Genomic DNA, 21,352 nt, shown 5'->3' with positions numbered 1-21,352 from the left:
TTCATTAATGTAACTTCTTGTAGTCTGATTAAATTTGGATCTGCTTAAGGTTGAAAAAATATCCAGCAGACTTTTGTTAGATGGTGAGCCTTCCCTTCTGCTCTTCTCAACACAGTTTTTGGAGGTTCCTACTCTCTAGATGGCATAAGGAAATGGAAATCAGACTGGCAAAGAGAGTGGGAAATTTTTTCTACCTGATTATTTTTCTTGAGATTTTATGTCAGTCCAAATGCTTTCTTTTTTCATATGAGCAACTGCTGATGTATCTTTTACATTTTAATGCCTATGGAGAAACCATGTGTTTCAAGATATTGTGTAAGCGAGTTTCATGTTACTCTCATTGAGCCAGCAAGCAGCAAAAAAATATTAGCATCATTTCCAGCAGCTAACAGGGAGGTACTATATCCCACATCTGAACCATCATAGAGGATCTCAAAAATTTTCAGGAAGGAAATATTTTCCATATAAGTGAGCCAAATTGTGTCTTCAGAGGTGCTCATTCTATGCCTGTAACTGAGGACAGAGTGTGTGGATCACTTTGCTGTAATTACATTTTGACTGTTTTTCGTATTGGTTTGATATCCTTAAAATATGGTATGCATCTTAGGGATTGTCTGCATAGGGAAATTGACCTAAATAGCTATTTCAGTCAAGCTATTCTGCAGTAGTTCCCTGTGTGGATATCCTGTTCTGGAATAAGTCACCTTATTCTGGAACAACAATTATCCTGCAATAAAACAACTTTTATTCCAGAATAGAGTGCTCACACGGGGAGCTAAAGCTCATTCTGCAATAGTTATACAGTCAATTTCCCCATGTAGACAACTAATGTAATGTCTTCCTTTCTCATTCAAAGCATATACATTCTCATCCACAAAGTCAGAGATGTCAGCCGTTTCCAGTTGCAATATCTCTTATATACATTATTGAGTTCTGCACTTAAATTCCTTTGACTGCCTTTCTTGTCTGTCGTAATGTGTTTTTTTATAGATATTTCTCATGTGTTCCTTAGTACAGCTTCATGTGTGTTTTTGCTCCCTCTTTCTTAGTGATATGACAAGAACAGTAGAGATTTCTGGGGAAGGTGGCCCTCTGGGGATACATGTAGTACCCTTCTTTTCATCTCTGAGTGGAAGGTAAGATGTTTTCCATATTTTAGAGAAGCATGTTAATGAAAAATGCGTCAGTTGTGTTTATTTCTCTTAAAATATCTCTACTGTGAAAACATCAGGGGGAGCTAGAACTGTTTTTTTTAACAGCGAATAACCAAGCCCAATATACTGTATTCCTTCACTGACATACATCTATTTGGTTCTGTGTGTATATTCAGAGAACAAAACTCATTTCTGTTATATGTTCATAATGTTTGTACTTCCAAGAATCTCTGCATTTTTTTTTCTGAATGAACACATGGTAACATGGTCTCTAGTTAAGATTATTGTACTTCTTGAAAGGTGTTTTTCTGTCCAGTTGGATTTTTCTCCCTGACCCCTTGTTGTTAAATAGCAGAACAGACAGAGAAAAGTCAAAATGACTGGCTTGTCAGTTCTTCCCTTTTTTTTTTTCAAGTCACCTTTCAAATTAGGTTCTTTAGCATTTACAAAATATACTATGGACTTTACTTTTGCATGGTAAGATTATTTTAATTGTAAATTATTAAGCATAGTTTATTGAGATCCACTACTATAGTGGAAAGATCATATTGATGTAATGTAGTTGAGTATATGACAGCATTTTCATCATAACTCCCTATTTTCCAAGTTATGTAACTCGGATGTAAAAATTTTCTCTAGACTAAAATTTGACATATGAGGTTTCTGCCAAAGAGCTAATTTGTAGTGCTGTCAGTCTGAGAACACTGTTGACAGGGATGGAAAATTGCTAGTGTCATAAATGGCATCACTTCATAGTAAAATGGCTGCTTCTAGTATTAGGCCAATTATAATTACAAACTTTTAAAAAAAAAGGTCACAGTCTAATCAGGAAGTTAAATGTTTCTTAACTTATCGATTTTCAGAATGTTAATTAAAGTCAGGAGAAAAAAAGTGATATTTGTTTCTTTTCAGGTAGTATATTGTTTGTGAATATTTTCTCAGCAGGATCTGAGACTTTAGATGGATTCAAATTCAACTGGAGTATTTTAGTTGCCAAATCAAAAAGCAGGTTGACCATCTTCTGCTTGAAAAGATGTCATCACCTTATTTCAGGAGGAAGGATTGGAAGTCGGGAGTTCTGAGTTCTATCATTGGCTCCGTCACAGACTTCCTGTTTAACCTTGGGCAAGTCGCTCTGTTTCCTCATCTCTAAAATATAGGCAATACTTCCTTATGTTATAGGGGCATAGTGAGGCTTAATTTGCTAATTCTTCTTTGAGATCCTCAGGTGGAAGGCACCATAAAATTGCAAAATATTATCAGTAATTTAATATTACTGCAGTACTTGTGATGCTGAATTTTAACTGCTTAGGGTATCTTTAAAATAATTCACTGAACAGCCAGCAGAGCTCCTTGGCCTACTTTCTGTGCATGTTAATATTCTTGTTTTCAAATGCTGTGGAGCATGGCTTATAGCAAGCTATTTTTTGACAGACAGGCTGAGTGTTTACCCAGTTGTCTTGAGAAATTCTAATGACACTTGGCAGAATTGTACTGGTGTCTTCTGTAAAATACCAGAATGGTTTAACCACTTGTTCCTGTTATTTAATCAAACATGGACTAGTGCATACATTTCATAATTCATCAAAACACAAGAAGGATGTTGATGACAGGGCAGGTTTTATCAAGCATGTTGGCCATCCGCCTTGACTGGTGTTTTTGTTGTAACAGTTTGTAGATCAACTGGTATTTTCTAATAAGAATAGTATTGATATTACACTAATTCAGGTATTCATCTTGAGTGAATAACGTTTAGGAATAATGTTTCATTGTGTAATCCTATTCTGTTTGGTTTTTTTCAGAATGAGTTTAAGCAAAATGCTTGGCACTTAGGCTTTAATATACAAATGAGCAACAATAACTAGTTGAAATAGTTTTTCATTTTCTTTGCACTTTAGACTTACCATAAAAGAAAAGAAATTAAATTTAAAAATCACATTAACGTGATGTTAAAGTTGAGACTTCATACAATAAAAGTAATGAGGTTAGGCTGTCACAGTATATTTAACTCAACCCATATGTCCAGATAATGCAGCACATATGGAGAATATCAGGCCAGTCAGTGATCTTATAGTTCTATGTGGCTGTTGACTCTGGGCACAGTGGGATTAGTTAAGATCACAGCAACAGACTTAATTTTCAATTTCTTTAATTTCCTTATTTTTACTAGATTGAATCTTAATGTAATTATTTGAAATTAAATTGTAATATTTAACTCGTAGTTGCAGCTAATTGGCTGTTTCTATTGGTATTCATGGAAATTATCAAATTTTGCCTGCCCTCAAATAAAAAGCTTTCTTTCATACGCTACAATGTTATTAGGGGATCTTCTACATGACAAATTTATTACAATGCAAAATTCCAATCTAGTAATGCTTCTTAGTGGAAAACGCACACTTAAAAAAAAATTGTAGATAAACAAAACTCATATCTTTTTGCCTTAGTAGATTTAAATACAAATCAGATGAATAGTACTGGTGTAAAGGAACTGTGAAGTTGAAAATTATATATTGATACTTTACTGAGTCAAACCAATAAAAAGGGCCTCTAAGGCTATGTCTATACTATAATGTAAGCCTAGGGTTAATGGAACCCAAGTCAGTAGATCCTGGGTTAGAAAACCCAGTTCTTGAGCATCTACATTGATTGTCAACCATAGACTGGAAATTTTCTAACCCAGGCCTAACTCGGGGCTCCGATGTCCATGATGCAGTACACAGACTCAAATCCAACCAACCATATCCCAGATTTCCTAGCACCCTCCCGAAATGTGGCCGCTCTAACCCTTGGTTTGTGGTGCAGCGTGGAAAAAGTTGAATCTCCACCAAACTTGATTGTCCAAAGGAAGAGAGAGTTGTTCCATGGGATTGTGGGATCTCCCAGTGCTCAAATCTACTAAGACTGCATATATACTGCAGAGCAATAGGGATTGGACCCAGGGTCTGACTTGACTCAGGTTTGGACCCACCACCCCTGTGGGGTCCTATGACTCTGGGTCCAGGCCCTGGATTAGCACGATTCTGTGTGTAGATGAAGGACTAATATAGGCTTAAGCCTGAGTTTGAACCCTGATTTTACATTGCAGTGTAGACGTATCCTAAATGTCATCTATGTTATGGTATGTGTAGGTTAATGCATAAAAATAGGATTATAACGTGTCTGTGTACACACAAAGTCTTCAATTACATGGAATGTTAGACTAGTCTTGGTGACACCCCAGGTTTTTAATCCAGTCTCAAGCAAGTACAGTTTTCTACCTGAAATCATTCCCATTTGCTGATTTAGTGCTTAGCATAGGGCTTAGCATGCTGTGGGAAGGACAACAGCCTCTCTAAGGCAGAAGTCTGACTCTTCTTTACGTAATTTACTTTGCACGTCTGCAACACTTTCTGTTTGAGCTTCTGAAAACACTTTACAAATATTCATATAGTAAACCTCACAATACCCCTGTGAGGTAGGAAATTAACATTGATCTCATTTCTCATGGAAATGAGGAAACTGTGCGTCAGTGGGGATTTAACTGACTTGAGAAACAATGTATAGGAAGTCCATAGGAATACAACCCAGATCTCCTGGCGAGGGCTTTTCAAAATTTTAATAACAAATGCACACTGCCCCTCCACCTGGATCACTGTGGTTTGCAGCGGTTCAAGAAATCCTAGGCCTCAATACGGGCAAGATTAGCCTAATTTCTCGGTTTCTTTGGACTTGACTAGAAAGAGATTGTTCTTTGTGCATGTCATCCCTTCGTCAGCAGAAATGGGCTTCCAATTCCTTGTAGCAATGCCTCTGTATTTTGATCTAGTACAATTAGAATCACTGTTTTGCACTTATCTTTAACCTTTTCCTTGTAATTGATTCCATCTTATTTGTTAACATGTATCCGTCCTGCATAAATTCTATCCTACCGTTTTGTCTGGAAAGATGGGGCTGGTTTCCTCCTCCCTTTCTCCAACCCCAGATTAATGCGGTTAGCACTTTTTGAAGTGTTAAGAACAGTTACCAACAGTGTTAGCAGACTAAAATTATACTGGCTGGTTTCGTATTCTTTTTGGAGTCCTTGTTCGTTAATGGAAAATAAATTTTGGAAATCTCTCCTTTAGACTAATGACTTAATATGGTGTGATTAGTAGACCGTAAGAAGAACTTTGTTCCTTCCTCAGTAGAGACCAATATCTATTTGTAATTATTATAAATGTCTTGTATACAAATCTAATATAGAATAAGCATCAGCTTTATTATTGCTTTTCAGGATTCTAGGACTCTTTATCCGTGGCATTGAGGAGAACAGCAGATCCAGGCGTGATGGTCTTTTCCATGAAAATGAATGTATTGTGAAAATTAACAATGTGGACCTCGTAGATAAAACCTTTGCACAGTGAGTGCTGCTTAATTACTTAATTGATTCTGTTAACCACCAGAATTTTCTATAATGCTGTACTTATTGAGGTGATTAACGTAGCATGGTGCAAGTAAAATACCATAAAATATGTATATAACTAAAGCATCATAATTCTCTTTCATGAAACTTCCAAATGCAGTAATATATAGTTCCCATCATAGACTCAAATCATAGAAATTATAATATTGGAAAAACCTTCACCTGTCAGTGAAGTAGAACTTCCTACAATGTATTCTAAATTGTTTTGTCCATTCCAGTTTTAAATAATTCAAACAATGGAACACTACTTCCGATGAGATACTATTCAGTGTTTGGAAATTTTTCCTTAGATCAATGCTTTTGTATTTCGTTACTCCTTATTGCATGCCTTTGGAGCATCCTAAATAAATCCTCTTCCTCCTTTGTGTTTACACTTCCGAAAGTTATTGGAGTTACATTATCACCTATTAGTAATTGTTTAGCCAAACAATACTGTATAGATTTAGTTTGCATAACTTATTTTTAAAAGTCAGTCCCTTCACCCCCACTTACTTTTTTTACCTGTCTTTTATTTCCTTCCAATTTTTTGATAAATTTCTAATATTAATGTATCCAAAACTGAACATATGGTATTTTTGGTGGTGCCCACAACTTCTGAGAGTGTGGTGTTTCTGTAAATAGTTAAGGAAGAGAGAATCTCTTGTGCTACAACTCTTTTCAGGTGTCTAAAAATGGTTAAAGTAATGATTTCTAACACAAAATGTACAGCAGTTGAACTAAGTTGCAAGGCTTACTTTAGGTTAAAAGCATAGGGTGGTACATTTTGTAGTTTTGAGTTAAAATCTTTTGACTTTATTGTCCATCCCTACCTGGCTTATGTAACAGAATACTTTGGATAATGTGTGCCTTCAAGAAGACTTTTTTGCTGGAATGAATAGCCTCTTAAATTTCGTAGTCACAAATATTTGCTTAAAATAAATAGTAATTTATTTTTATTTTTAATCCCTATATTAAAAGACACGAGTGATATTCATCAGACAGCAAAATCTGTTGAGGGCTTTGGGGAGTTGATGCTTAACAGTTTAAACCATAAGCCAAATGCTCAGTGCTTATGCTCAATGCAAATTTTCAGTGTTACATATGAATATGTGCAGATCTACAGTAGTTTGATTAAAAACAGTGCTGATCTTATGCTTTAGTAGTTAAGGTTTTTGTGGGGTCCCCTCCCTTTTCCCTGGTTTGTACATGTTCAAAATATCTGATATCTATTCCATGGTACATTTTCGTTTTGATGATTGGTTAGGTTCTGACACTTGTCAATCTTTCCCCACCTGCAGTGGAAAATAGTTTCCACATCATAACAGAGTTCCATGGCCCCATGCATCCCCTGCTCTCACCTGCCAAATGTTCACAGATGATGCTAGGAAAACCTGGTCACTTCAGCTTCAAATCAGCAAAGTGTATGCTTAAGAAAAATCCTTATTCAGCATGTTTAAGCACATGCTTAGCTAGAAGTATCTACTCAGGTGCTAGTGTAGTTAATGGGACTTGGGCATTTGCTTAATTTTAAGGACCACCTTAAGTGCTTTGCTGAATTCTATGGACTGCTGAATCAAGGCATTCGTCCCATAAAACTGAAATGCTGAAAAAAGTTTGAATGCTACATTTGAGTGCCTTCTGCATTTCTAGTCCATGCCAGAAAAGGGAAATTTTGAGAAAAGGGAAATTTAGGCAAGAAAAACAGTAGATCGAAATGTGATGTGTAAGGTTAAACATAACAAAACGCCATCAACCTATATTGTTTGTATTTTCATATAGCTATTTTTAGTCTACTACATAGGTAGATATTTTTGGTGACGTATTATACAGGTAAGAATGCAAGTATGCAAACGTGTTGCAGTACGACTGTAGATGTGGTCCAGCATTGTTGTACACAGGTACACATGCTGGTATTTGGTGCAGTGTTGTTATATGCTAGTAATAAGTCAATAAGTAATTGATGTAAAGCTTTTATATATAAATAATGTTGGTATTTGTTGCAGGCTAGTTTTTGCAAAATCAGTCCCTTTTACTTATTTAGTTATCAATTATACCACTTAATAATTTGATCTCTAAATTGTCAAATGAATTTTAAGTTATGGGGTTGTAATGTAAAGGCCAATGGTCTTACCTAGCAGCTAGTGTTCTGTTAAGAAAATAAAATACAACTTTCTCAAGTGATTTTTTGCATTGATCAAATTATTTTTTGAATTTTTGAATAACTGTGTAGATGTTTGCAGTCCCCTTCCTGCCTCCTCTGGAACACACTATAGATTTTTAATGCCTCTGGGCCTGTAGCGATGTGGAGAATTTCACCCTCTGATTTCTCTGCAATACTGCTTGCTTTCTGGAATACTTGGAAGCACTACAGTAACTGTCAGTTCTCGGTCAGTTTCCCTTTTAAACTGAGAGATTGAGACTTGTTCAGTTTTTGCCAAAGATTTAATTTTCTTCCGGCCCCCTTGTAACCTACAAGAGTAAGATAATAGTCTTTACTTCCTGGCCCCATCACCTGAAGTGAATCGGGGGTACAAAAGTTTGATGCCTCTGTCAAATGACAGGGGTTTATAGTACTTGTTGCATTGGCTACTGATACAGAAAGAGTAATCAGTTTGACTGTATTAGTGGTAAGGTCGTGGTTTCTCCTGCTGATTGCAAAGGGTCCTTCAATAGTTAGCACAGGCTGTAGTGATTACATGTTCTTTTTCAGTTTGTCTATTTTAGATGGCAGTTTTTGAATACTGCTCTGAAAGGTTGCTGTTCCTCACTAGAAGGCAATTTGTTGTAGTTTCATGTTCATAATGGTTTTGTATATCTCTACCGTGAGTCTCCTTTTTCATTTAGTGTTATTAAATTAATATTCTGCTGGATTCTGAAGATCTTAGCACCTCTTTTGGTTGAGTCTTTGGCTTTTATTTCTTTAAGTATGCATTTGGGGGCTCAAAGAATTTGACTTTCACTGCCCATTACATTTTTCTTTAAAACAAACAAACAAAAAAAAAACGGGGTGGGGAGAGGGAGGGGCTGGCAGTTATTTTCCCCTCAGGTCCTGCTTCTAGGTTTCGTACAGATTTATTGGTGTTCTCACCATTATTTTTAGTTTGTGAGAGATCTCCTATTTCTCTCTCTCTGATATGTTTAAAATATGCATCTCCTAAAAATCAGCTTTTAAGCCACCATATAGTGCATTGTCAGGTGGCCGCTTGCAATGATATGAGAATGGGGAGTGGTCTGAGATAAATTAAGTGAAGATTTTACATTCTTAAATATCTATTAGCTAGTGGTTTAGGGATGAGAGAGATTTTTTTTTTGAAATAAACAATGTATGGTACAGAAGCAGGCATAACCTTCAACTCTGATGTCTGATGGACTGAGAGGCATAGTTCTTTCACTACTGTAGTTTAAAGCATTTTTGAGCTTTATCTTGTGTGTGTATAATAGAGTTGGGGCACTTTTAAACTCTTCTGCCCAGATTAATCTAGAGAGAATTTGGTCCAGAGATCCCTTTCAATGTGTCTTTGAAAAATTGTGAAGGGATTTTTATTAGTGAATATGTAAAATATACAGTGGTTGTGCTTAAAAACTTTCCAAATCTGCCTTAAATAACTTGACTTTAGTATTTCTTTTATTTACTTATTATAATAGGCTATGTTGTAAATATTGAGATAAGATTGTCTAAGGAAATTGGCGAGTTTTTAATTGTGGCCATGCTGTTTAAAATGGGCAACTGTCTATCATCAGTTTCTCCTCATACTAAGATTGTTATTGAATTGCAAGCATTGGCTTGGAGTAGTAGGTTTTTGTTAATGAGATAGTCTTCTCTTCTTTTCCTGCTTTTACATGTAGCAAGAATAGAACATTTCTTCTACTCAGGGCCAATTTGTGGGGTTTGTTTGTTTTTTTTGTTTTGTTTTTGCATGTCCATGCCCTGAGCTGTGCTGCTGCTCCAGGCTTCTGCTCTTCCATATTTGTTTTGGAAGCAGCTATGCACTTTCCTCTTCCGGGTCTCTGGAGAACCCTGCTGGAGAAATGCTACGCCCCACCATCTTTCCCACTACAGTTCCTCTCCAGTTATGAGATAACTGTTTTAGTCAGCGTTCTCCTTTAGAGTCTTGCTTCCTACTCCTCCTCACCCAAGAACGGTCTTTCTTGTGTTGACTCCAACTTAGGAGTTTGCAAGTGGGCAGCATTCATAGCAGCCCAGAGATCTTGCCAGCTTCACTTATCCCGATTCCTATTCAAAGCGTAGGAAAATACTGTGATGTTGCAAATCTTACTGCATGTTTACTGTTGACTTTTGAAAGAGGATTGCTTTACTTTGAAATGTATAGTTATTTTTGTTTTCTGTTGGTAGAATAAATTCATAGCTGTAAACAATTTCCAAGTATTCAGCAAGACATGTAGAAATATTGTACAGTGTGACCCTAAGCACCCCGTATTCAGACAGTAAACACTATTGTAGTAATCTTTGAACAAAATATGACTTTGAGTTACCGTTTGAAAACTAATAACTCTCTGATTATTAATATTCTTGTGTGATGTATGCACATGGTGTGTATTAAGACTTTTGAATAGACACTGGAATTAAAGTGTGTTTAAACTGGGCAACACAAGTATGTAGGGACAGAATTAGAAAGGCCAAGGCAGAAAACAAAATTAAACTAGCTAGAGACATAAAAGGTAAAAAGAAAACATTCTACAAATACATTAGCAGCAAGAGGGAAGACCAAGAACAGGGTTTGCCCGTTACTCAGTTAAGTGGGAGGCTGGAGGCAGAAATAATAACAGAAAATGTGGAAATGGCAGAAGTGCTAAATGATTTTTTTGTCAGTTTTCATCAAAAAGTTTAGTAGCAATTGGACATCTAACTTAATGAATGCCAATGAAAATGAGGTAGTAGTATCATAGACTAAAATAAAGAAAGAACAAGTTAAAAATTACTTAGACAATTTAGGTATTTTCAAGTCACCAGGCCTAATGAAATATATCCTAGAATATTGAGGGAGCTGACTGAGGAGATATCTGAACCATTAGTGATTATCTTCTAAAAGTCATGGAAGATGGGTGAGTTTCCAGAGGACTGGAAAAGGGCAAATATAGTGCCAATCTATAAAAAAGGGGAATAAGGACAACCCGGGAAATTACAGACCAGTCAGTTTAAGCTCAGTACCTGGAAAGATAATGGAACAAATAATTAAGCAATCAGTTTGCAGAAATGTAGAAGATAATAGGGTGATAAGTAACAGCATGGATTTGTCAAGAACAAATCGTGTCAAACCAACCTAATAGCTTTCTTTGACAGAGTAACAAGCCTCAAGGATGTGGGGAAGCAGTAGATGTTGTATATCTTGACTTTTGTAAGGCTTTTGATACTCTCTCACATGACCATCTGATAAACTAGGGAAATACAACCTAGATGGAGCTACTATAATGTGGATGCATAACTGATTGGAAAACCATTCTCAGAGGGTAATTATCAGTGGTTCATAATCGAGCTGGAGGGGCATATCAAGTGGGGTTCCGCAGGGATCAGTTCTGGTTCTTGTTCTATTCAATATCTTCATCAGTGATTTAGATAATGGTATAGAGGACAATACCAAGCTGGGAGGAGTTGCAAGTGCTTTGGAGGATAAGATTAAAATTCAAAATGGACTGGACAAATGGTTTGAAGTAAATAGGATGAAATTCAATAAGGACAAATGCAATACATTCCACTTAGGAAGGAACAGGCAGTTGCACACACAAAATGAGAAATGACTGCCTAGAAAGGAGTACTGCAGAAAGGGATCTGAGGGTATGTCTACATCTACAATTTTGCAGCGCTGGTTGTTACAGCTGTATTAGTACAGCTGTATAGGGCCAGCGCTGCGGAGTGGTCACGCTTACAGCAACCAGCGCTGCAAGTGGTGTTAGATGTGGCCACACTGCAGCGCTGTTGGGCGGCTTCAAGGGGGGTTAGGGGAACGCGAGAGCAAACCGCAGGGAAGCAGGTCTCCTTCCCTGCGGTTTGCTCCAGTGTTCCCCGAACACCCCCACCCCCCAAGCAGGTCTCCTTCCCCGCGGTTTGTTCTCACGTTCCCCGAACCCCCGTGCAAGCAGGTCTCCTTCCCAGCGGTTTGCTCCGGTGTTCCCCAAACCCCCCTGCAAGCAGGTCTCCTTCCCAGCGGTTTGCTCCGGTGTTTTTTGAACCCCCCTGCAAGCAGGTCTCCTTCCCAGCGGTTTGCTCCGGTGTTTTTTGAACCCCCATGCAAGCAGATCTCCTTCCCCGCGGTGTGCTGTCACGTTCCCCGAACCCCCGTGCAAGCAGGTCTCCTTCCCAGCGGTTTGCTCCGGTGTTCCCCGAACCCCCCTGCAAGCAGGTCTTCTTCCCAGCGGTTTGCTCCAGTGTTTTTTGAACCCCCGTGCAAGCAGATCTCCTTCCCCGTGGTGTGCTGTCGCGTTCCCCGAACCCCCCTGCAAACTGCGGGGAAGGAGATCTGCTTGCACGGGGGTTAGGGGAACGTGAGAGCAAACCGCGGGGAAGGAGACCTGCTTCCCCGCGGTTTGCTCTCGCGTTCCCCTAACCCCCCTGCAAACCGCGGGGAAGGAGACCTGCTTGATTACCAGAGAGGCTTCCTCTGGTATGCTGGGATACCTGTTTATTCCACGGAGGTCAAGAAAAATGCTGGTGAGTGTTTACACCTGATGACCAGCGCTGGATCCTCTACACCCGAGTTTCAACGGGTGTACAGCCAGCGCTGCAAACGGAGTTGCAGCGCTGGTGATGCCCTGCAGATGTGTACACCTCCTAAGTTGCAGCGCTATAACTCCCTCACCAGCGCTGCAACTTTGTGGTGTAGACAAGGCCTGAGTGTCATAGTGGTTCATAAGCTAAACATGAGTTAACAGTGTAACACTGTTGCAAAAAAAGCAAACATCATTCTGGGATGTATTAGCAGGAGTGTTGTAAGCAAGACACAAGAAGTAATTATTCCACTCTACTTCGCACTGATTAGGCCTCAATTGGAGTACTGTGTCCTATTCTGGGTGCCACATTTCAGGAAAGATGTGGAGAAATAGGAGAAAGTCCAGAGAAGAGCAACAAAAATGATTAAAGGTCTAGAAAACATGACTTATGAGGGAAGATTGAAAAGATTGGGTTTGTTAAGTCTGGAGAAGAGAAGACTGAGGGGACATGATAACCGTTTCCAAGTACATAAAAAAGTTGTTACAAGGAGGAAGGAGAAAAATTATTCTCTTTAATTTCTCAGGATAGGACAAGAAGCAACAGGCGTAAATTGCAGCAAGGGCGATGGAGTTTAGACATTAGGAAAAACTTCCTGTCAGTGTGGTTAAGCACTGGAATAAATTGCCTAGGGAAGTTGTGAAATCTGCATCATTGGAGATTTTTAAGAGAAGGTTAGACAAACACCTATCAGGGATGGTCAGATAATGCTTAGCCCTGCCATGAGTGCAGCGGGCTGAACTAGATGACCCCTTGAGGCTTCTTCCAGGCCTCCGATTCTATGAACTATTTCAGGGGGACTGGGTAAACAGGTCTGCTTTAGACAAAGATATGTATATTTGATTATCTGATCAGCCTGGTTTTCAGGCAAAGACAATGAAGATCCATTTTTAAATATAAGAGTTTTTAAGCTAACAAATAGGGGGAAAAGAGTATGGAGCTTTCCTTACCACTAGACTCCATGTCACCTTACTCACAGCTTGAATAAACTTTATGTTGTAGGGAGGGAGTAACCCTCAGAAGGACCCATTTTAAAGTTTTACTGGTCTGTAATGACTGGGGCAGCTGAACATGAAGTGACAAGCAACTGAATCAACTGATTTATGCAATACTATTGTATTATAAAAGTGTACAGAGTGAGGTCTTTTCTGAAGTGACACACTGGTGGTTAATATTATTGTGAAATGTATGGATTAACACTATATGATGAAATATGGATATTTAATGATACTATGCTTTAAAGTCTGTGGCCAAACGGAGAAACAAGTTCCCTCTCAGACAGGAGAGAAAGCAGCTATTTACCTGTCTCCTATGTATATTAAGTATGGTGGAATGAAAACAGTGGAAACTCCATTAATGTACAGGGGAATGGGAAATCCAAAGGAAGGGAAAAACAGCATGAGTTCGTCATGCCCCTTGAAACAAAAGCATTGAACTTTAGAAGATGTAAGCAAAAATAGAAGCCGTCTTTGTCATCCCTCACTAGACAGACATCAGAGGCCAGAGCTCTTGCAAGATGAGAAATATGGATTCTTCAACCATGGAGGGGTTGGAGTCTCTGGAAACTGAATATAGCTGACACTTAAGAAGACAAGGGAAGTCAACGCTTTGTCTTCTGTGGGAGGTCCTGACTGAGGAAATGTCAACCGGGGTGGAAAGGAGGAAGACTGATGAGGGAAGCCATTTAGAACAAAACCTATAACTTTCTAGATTAAGTTTTAGCCTTTTATGTTCATGTTTTCACTTTTATTTGTATGTAGCCCTGTCTAGCTTTATTCCTTTAAATTGATATCACTTAACCTATGTCCAGTTGTTAATCAACTTGGTTTGTTTTCACTATAAACTAGCTCAGTTCTGTGTTTGTAGGGAAGGGTATATTTACCCCAGTTAAGTTAATAAGCTGTGATGTGCTTTTGTGTCTTTAGAGGAACAACAAACCTTATTGTTTCTCTGAACTGTCCTGGAGACAGGACATTGCAGAAGACATGGTTTGGGGAAAATTTGGGACTGGAATTGTGTTGGGGTCACCCTGCAAGTAGTAACTGAGGCTGGTGGAAGTCGGTGTGAGGCTGCAGACAGGCAGCTAAGGTTAGAGCTGCTGAACCAGGGTGTGACTTGCATGCTGGTAGGCTGACTGTGAGTGGCCCAGCCTGGAAGCTGCAGCAGCAAAGCATTGCAAGGCACTCAAGCTGGTAGGCAGGCTGTGACTCAACTCCTTACTGGTCTGTATTGCACCCCAAACCTTGTGACACGCAGATTTTCTGGTTTTGATGTATCTGTTTTCATGCCTTTCTTTAAAGGGCTCAGGATATCTTCCGTCAGGCAATGAAATCTTCAAGTGTCTTCTTGGAAGTGGTTCCTCCATATAATCGTGAACAATATGAAAAGTCTGTCATTGCTCCCCTTTGTTTGCTCGCAAATGATGAAGGAGTTCCAAAAACAAAGGTTCCACCTCCTGTTCTTACGAAACCAGCTGTGAAAACACTAGACCTCTCTGGAATGAACAGCCTGGAGACAGATCTGCAGGCAACACTACAACACGCTAAGAGCCCCAATCTCCCAAGGTTGGGTAAGAAACCATCTTCGCCATCACTGTCTCCTCTGATGGGCTTCGGCAACAAGAAAAATGCAAAGAGAATAAAGATAGACCTTAAGAAAGGTAAAGGGTAAACAATGAGCAGTGACGTAATGTAACAATTACATGTTCTCTGTATTGGTACCTTAACTTTTAACTGAACTAGTGGCACCGGACCAGCTGAGTGTTTAAACAGTTTAGTTATTAATACTTTAGTAAAAGATAACACAGTGTTCCGAATACGTCACTGGGGACTCTTGCCACGTTTTTCCTGCCCTGTTTTGTTTTTACATGCTGGTGTGATGTCGTTGGGGGAGAAAGTTCATATAAGATGATGCTGTTGCATTCTGCACTTAGGAAAAATGAGCAGAACAGGAAAAACAAATACAAAATTTCCATGGCTTTGTAGTTAGAAGATCCAGAGGCCACATAATTTGAAGCGAAGCAGCTGTATTGAGTGTGCAAGGGGGATAGTTTAAAAGAACGATAAATTAGAGCAAGTACATGGGATGCAGCAATTAAATTTGAGAACGTGCAGTGCAGCCCCACAGATTAATTGGAGTGGAGCTTTCAGGCACTTCCCTGTAATTCATGGATTTTGAAGCCAGAAAGGACCGTTATGATCATTTGGTCTGACCCGATAAGTGGTTCATGATAGGTAACATAGGCCAGAGGAGTTCCTGTTATGAATGCCTGCATCAAGTCCAGTAGTTAGAGCACATCTTTTATAAAAACATCCAGTCTTGATTTTAAAATGTCCAATGATCGAGAATCTCCCACAACCCTTGATAAATTGTTTCAATGTTTAATTGCTCTCACTGTTACAATCAGCACATTATTTCTAGTCTGAATTTGTCTAGCTCCATCTCCCAGCCATTGGCTCTTGTTATCCCTTCGTTTGTGTAACTGAATAATTCTTTATTCTCCCAGTGTAGATACTTATGAGCTGTGATCAGGTCATTCCTTAACTTTCTCTTTGATAAGCTTGAGTATCTCACTGTAAGCAGGGCCGGCTCCAGGCACCAGCTTAGCAAGCAGGTGCTTGAGACCGCCACTCCGGAGCGGGGCGGCATGTTCAGGTATTCGGCGGAGGGTCCCTCACTCCCGCTCGGAGTGAAAGTCCTCCCGCTGAATTGCCGCTGTTCGCGATCGCTGCTTTTTTTTGGCTGCTTGGGGTGGCAAAAGCCTTGGAGCCGGCCCTGACTGTAAGGCATGTTTTCTAGTCTCTTAATCAGTCTTTTGACTTTTCTCTGAATTTCCTCCAATTTAACATCCTTTTTTGAAATGTGGATACCACAACTGGACAGAGTGTTCCAGTAGTGGTTGCACTAATGCCCAATACAGAGATAATATTAGCTCCCTATTCCTACTTGATATTCCTCGGTTTATAAATCATGACCCCCTAAGTCCTTTTCAGAATGATTGCTTCGCAGGATCGAGTCCCCATCCTGTAAGTAAGGCCTCTGTTCTTTGTTCCTAGATGGTATGACCTTATATTTGGCTGTATTGAAATTTGCCTTCACTTACTTTGCTAAGCAGTCCAGATCTATCACCTTCATTATTTACCAGTCCCACACTCTGTGTCATCTGCAAACTTTATCAGTAGTGATTTTATGTTTTCTTTCAGAGCATTGACAAAAATATTAAATAGCTTAGAGACAAGAACCAATCCCTGCAGGACCTTACTGGAAACACACCCTTTTGATGTTGATTCCCTATTTACAATTATATTTCGCTATCAGTATGCTAGTTTTCAATCCATTTTAATATGTGCCATGTTAATTTTTTAGTATTCTGTTTTTTAATCAAAATGTAACGTGATACCAAGCCAGATGCCTTACAGAAGTTTAAGTGTATTTATCAAGCAAACCTATTATCTCATCAAAAAATGATGATAATTTGGTTTGACAAGTTTTATTTTCCATAAACTCATGTTAGTTGGTATTATAAAAACATTAATTCTTTATTATTCAAGTCCCGCGTCAGCCATTCTGTTATTTTACCTGGGATTACTGTCAGGCTGGCAGGCCTATAGTTACTGAGGTCATCCTATTTACTCTTTTTAAATATTGGTAAAATGTTATCTTTTTCTGGTCCGCTAGAACATCTCCAGTGTTCCAAGTCTTACTAAACATAAGCAGTTAACACTCAAGAGAGTTCTTTGGTCAGCTCTTTTAAAACTGCTGATTTAAAGGTGTGTAACTTTAGCTGCTGTTTATCATTCTGTGTAATTATTGTTGGAATGGAAAGTGTTCCATCATCGTCTGATAGGAATACATCATCTGGCTTTTTCCTAAGTGCAAAACAGAAATATTTATTTAACGCTTCTGTCTTTTCGTTATTATTACTGACAGTTCTACCATTTCCGTCCAATAATGGACCAATGTCATTGTTAAGATTTCTTTTATTTGTGAGGTTTTCAAAAAAACACAAAACCCTCTTTCTTACTGTGTAGTCTCTCTGCTGGCCATATATTTCTGCTTGTGTCCTTTTGCGTCCCTTATCAATTTTCAACAATTCCTAGCAAATAACTTCTATTTATTATTATCAGTGCCCCGTTTTTTACATTTATTATTAGTGGGGTTGTTTTTGTTCTGTTTATATTGCTGCTTTTTTGCTTCCCTTTTGAACCAGGCTGAGGTTTATTTTTTATTTTTAAACTGTCATAGACTGCTTTCTCGATTTGTGGCTTTTGGGGCATCGAGTAAAATGTTCTGAAACAGTTCCCAATTATCATTCATATTTTTATTTAAATTTTTCTCCCAGCTGATTTGGTTCATAATTGTTTTCTGCTTTGCAACATTGGCTCTATTAAATTCTGTTTACACATAACAAATGTAAGATAGTCATGATCACTTGAATTAAGCTACCACTAATTTTTAGTTCTATGATATATTCTTCTTTAGCTGTCAAGGTGAGGTTCAATATAGAATTCCCGTTATAGCTGCCACACTTTTTGTGTTAGGAAATAGTCATATATGACTTTTAGAAATTGCAAGGGTGTTCTAATACTGGCAGCATGAGAACTCTAGCATATGTCACCCAAATTTGAAATCGCTTATGTTGAGTTTTCACTATATATTACAGACGGGTGCTTAAGGAGACAGTCGTTGTCTTCTCTCTTGATTTGGTGGTCTGGAGCAGACGCGCATTAGTACCAGTCTTGTGCTTTAACTGTTAAAACATTGATCCATAAGCATTCAAGATTATTTGCTTCCAAAGTTGGTCAGTGGCTTGGAAATAGGCAATGCCATCATGACACAGAGTGCTGCTACTCATTCCTTTTTGCACACTTGATCCTTCCTTAAATAGGTTATAACCAGAGATGTTGACATTCCAATCATACAGATTTTTCCACCATGTTTCAATAATATCAACAAGGTTGAATTTATCCTCATAAATGAGCATTTTTAATTGCTCGTTTATTATTCCCACTCCTAGCGTTGGTACAGGCAATTAAAATTTTTCTTCTCTTGGTGCCTTGATTAATTTGGTTCGTGGCATCTTGATTTTGCGCTAAATAAATGCTCATTTGTTCGTCCTTCCCTCGCTTCACTCACTCCTTTTGTTGTTAAACATCCTGCTGTTCCCTAGAAGCTTGGTTCGCCTTCTGCTAAAATGGAGGCTATCCAATCTATACAACCACTCTCTCCATAAGAGATAGGTCAATGTTCCTCACGATTAAAACTTGCTACCTTACACTGCTTAGTCAACAGTTCTCTACCAGAATCTCCTTCTTTCTGTCTTCCTTCACTCTTGGGACAGAAAGGATCTCAAAAAAAATCACTTTGACATGGCTCCTTCAGCACTCTTCCAAGTTCTCTGAAGTTGTAACTTGTGAGATATCATGTGAAGCAGTGTCTTTAATGCCAATATGCAGGGCTGGCTTTGATAACCTCAATCTCCCAGACCCTTGCCGGACCGATGAAAACCTAAGTGTGCATAGATTTCTGCTTAAGATAATATCGAGTCATTCCACATTACCGAGACTTAAGTAAAGTTTTCCATACCCTTTGAATGGTGTAAAGTTATTGTGCTCTTCATCACTGTCACCATATTTCTGCCTTTAATTGAATGTTGAGCATATTTTGGGTAACAATCATGTCATTGATTATAGGCACACAATATAGTGTCAGTCAATCCCCCTTCCTGTATTTGTGCTGCTTTGCCTAATTTTTTTACCATAATTTTCTTTGCTTTACACCACTATGCGCAAACTATTTTATGAGATGATTTGGCTCTAAAGGATTAATATCTAAAGCAGTCCCAAAACTACCTGGGAAAGAGGCATTATATTTAGAGTGAGCCCTCCATGCATATTAACAGCAGGGTCTGAACCTCTCTCTTCTGACAGTGGCGAAATACTTACTCTTCTGGTCCTCCATGAAATCATGCTCAATGGCTGAAGCAGCTTTCGTTGAAAGCTAATCTAAATGCTTGCTCTTGATACTTATGTTTTTAAATTTTACTGTCCCGTTATTTTAATGAATATCATTTTCTTGTTGAAATTTACAATGAGCCTTCTCTATCTGCACGCTAGGTCCTGAAGGACTTGGTTTCACTGTGGTTACCAGAGACTCTTCAATCCATGGCCCTGGTCCTATTTTTGTGAAGAATATTTTGCCAAAAGGGGCAGCAGTCAAAGATGGTCGTTTGCAGTCAGGAGACCGAATACTGGAGGTTAGCAGAGCTGGAAATATCAAACATCCGTTCCTTTCTCACCACTAAAGATTGTTTATTGACTTTTAAAATATATGTTTTATATATATTCGTATTTTCTGTAATTACTAGTGACCAGCATAGCATGGCATGTTCCTAATTTAAACTCCATATTTTCCCCATATTGTATGTTGTTGGGTTTTTTTAAAAGTACCATGCTTTCATACTGCTTGTTCACTTAAATATACAGTTCAGAATCAGGTGCCTATGAAAATAGTCTTGCAAGGCATTCAAATAAGGGAGAGCTGATAAAATGGCTGTCTGATTTTGAAAATAGATACATCAATTGAAATAATATTCAAGAATCTGTGTATTCACTGTGAATGTTTTTCTAATGCATATTTTAAATCAGTTGCATTGTATTTTCTCGGTTTTAAATGTTCATACTTGTATGACTTATGAACTCATTATCTATGGGGTTATTTTTACTTGCTAACCTCAAAGAGCACTAATGTAAACAATATTACTTACCTCTTGTTTAGTGGTTTTCATTTTCAAAGAGCTTTTCAAACTGATTAATCTTTACAAAACCCCTGCCAGGTAGGTATTATAAATCCCCATTAACAGATGGTGAAAATTAGCAAAGAGGATAAGTGATTTGTGCAGGCCTGAGAGGAAACTCGCTGTGGCAACCAAATTAAGAGCTTGGGTGCATGGCTCTGCAGCGCAGATTACGGGGGTGTGAATTTCATCACGCACTGAAGTGTTGCTCTGTAACTGCCCTATATAAACCTTGCTAGCATGAACTCACAGGTGTCTAATTTGCAATAATGTAGTCCCAGAAGACTACATCAATGCAAGCTAGGTACTTTGTAGTTCCCGCTAGTAGGGTCTACACAGGGCAGTCACAGCTCAACACTTCAGTGTGTGCTGCAACTCATGGTCCTGTGGTCTGTGCTACGGATCATGCAGACAACCCTTAAAACTCAACATTTCTTGGTTCTCAGACCACTGAACCACACCTCTCCCAGTTTAGAAAATCAAAGACAGCACTTGTTAGTCAGAGTTACTGTTTGTTTGTTTGTTTCCTAATTACGTCCTTTAGGTGAACGGCAGAGATGTCACTGGCAGGACCCAAGAAGAACTAGTGGCTATGTTGAGAAGCACTAAGCAAGGGGAGACTGTCTCTCTGATCGTGGCTCGGCAGGAGGAAGCCTTTCTGCCTCGAGAGCTGGTAATGTTCTTTCTGCTATGCCGAATCAGACTAGTTCTCTTTGTTTAAAAATTGACCTAAGAAATACAAGTAAACTGCCGCTGGATGAGAAGCCAGTGAAGGGCTATTATTTAAGGCTGGTCTTGGAGAAGTATTTATATTTAATTTTACCCATTATTTAATGCAGTTCTTTGGAATTTGATTTTCATCCCAGAAGTGACATCATAGGCATAATTCACAAGGGAATACTGTAAATGAATTATGCAAGGATGAGATTGAGCATGCCTGAAAATAAAGTACTCTTTTTTTTATGCTTAGGGTTTTGTTTTAAGTTTGAGTGTATATGGTGAATTTCATTGCTTGTGAAAGTAATGGACTAATGACACTGGTTGCTGACAGGCTCTGAAGCTTGCCTACACAATAGTGACAGTGCCGTTGTTCAGTACTGGCATCTCCTAAATTGGGAATACCAATTGTGGCAAATTGTGTGGCGGTTATATGTGCTGAAGGGAAAATTCTATAGTAGGTCTCAGGGCTGATAGGGGAGAACCTTGCTTTCTTGGCAAATGTTCTGTGTGAGCTGTTCTTAAGCTGTTTAACAGATTTC

The 21,352-nt window shown here is 38.7% G+C and overlaps 1 protein-coding gene across 1 annotated transcript in view; it reads left to right on the top strand.

The window, feature by feature from the left end:
- PARD3B (par-3 family cell polarity regulator beta) overlaps positions 1-21,352 on the top strand; it is a 693,368-nt gene that overhangs the window by 350,941 nt on the left and 321,075 nt on the right. Inside the window, 5 exon segments of the mRNA XM_030579423.1 lie at positions 1,050-1,136; positions 5,407-5,532; positions 14,599-14,957; positions 19,414-19,553; positions 20,638-20,766. Coding sequence (XP_030435283.1) covers positions 1,050-1,136; positions 5,407-5,532; positions 14,599-14,957; positions 19,414-19,553; positions 20,638-20,766 — 841 coding nt within the window.

Source organism: Gopherus evgoodei, chromosome 11, assembly GCF_007399415.2.
Source record: "Gopherus evgoodei ecotype Sinaloan lineage chromosome 11, rGopEvg1_v1.p, whole genome shotgun sequence".
Taxonomy (NCBI): Eukaryota; Metazoa; Chordata; order Testudines; family Testudinidae; genus Gopherus; species Gopherus evgoodei.
The sequence above is the reverse complement of the archived record's forward strand: the minus strand, read 5'-3'. Positions and strand labels throughout refer to the sequence as shown.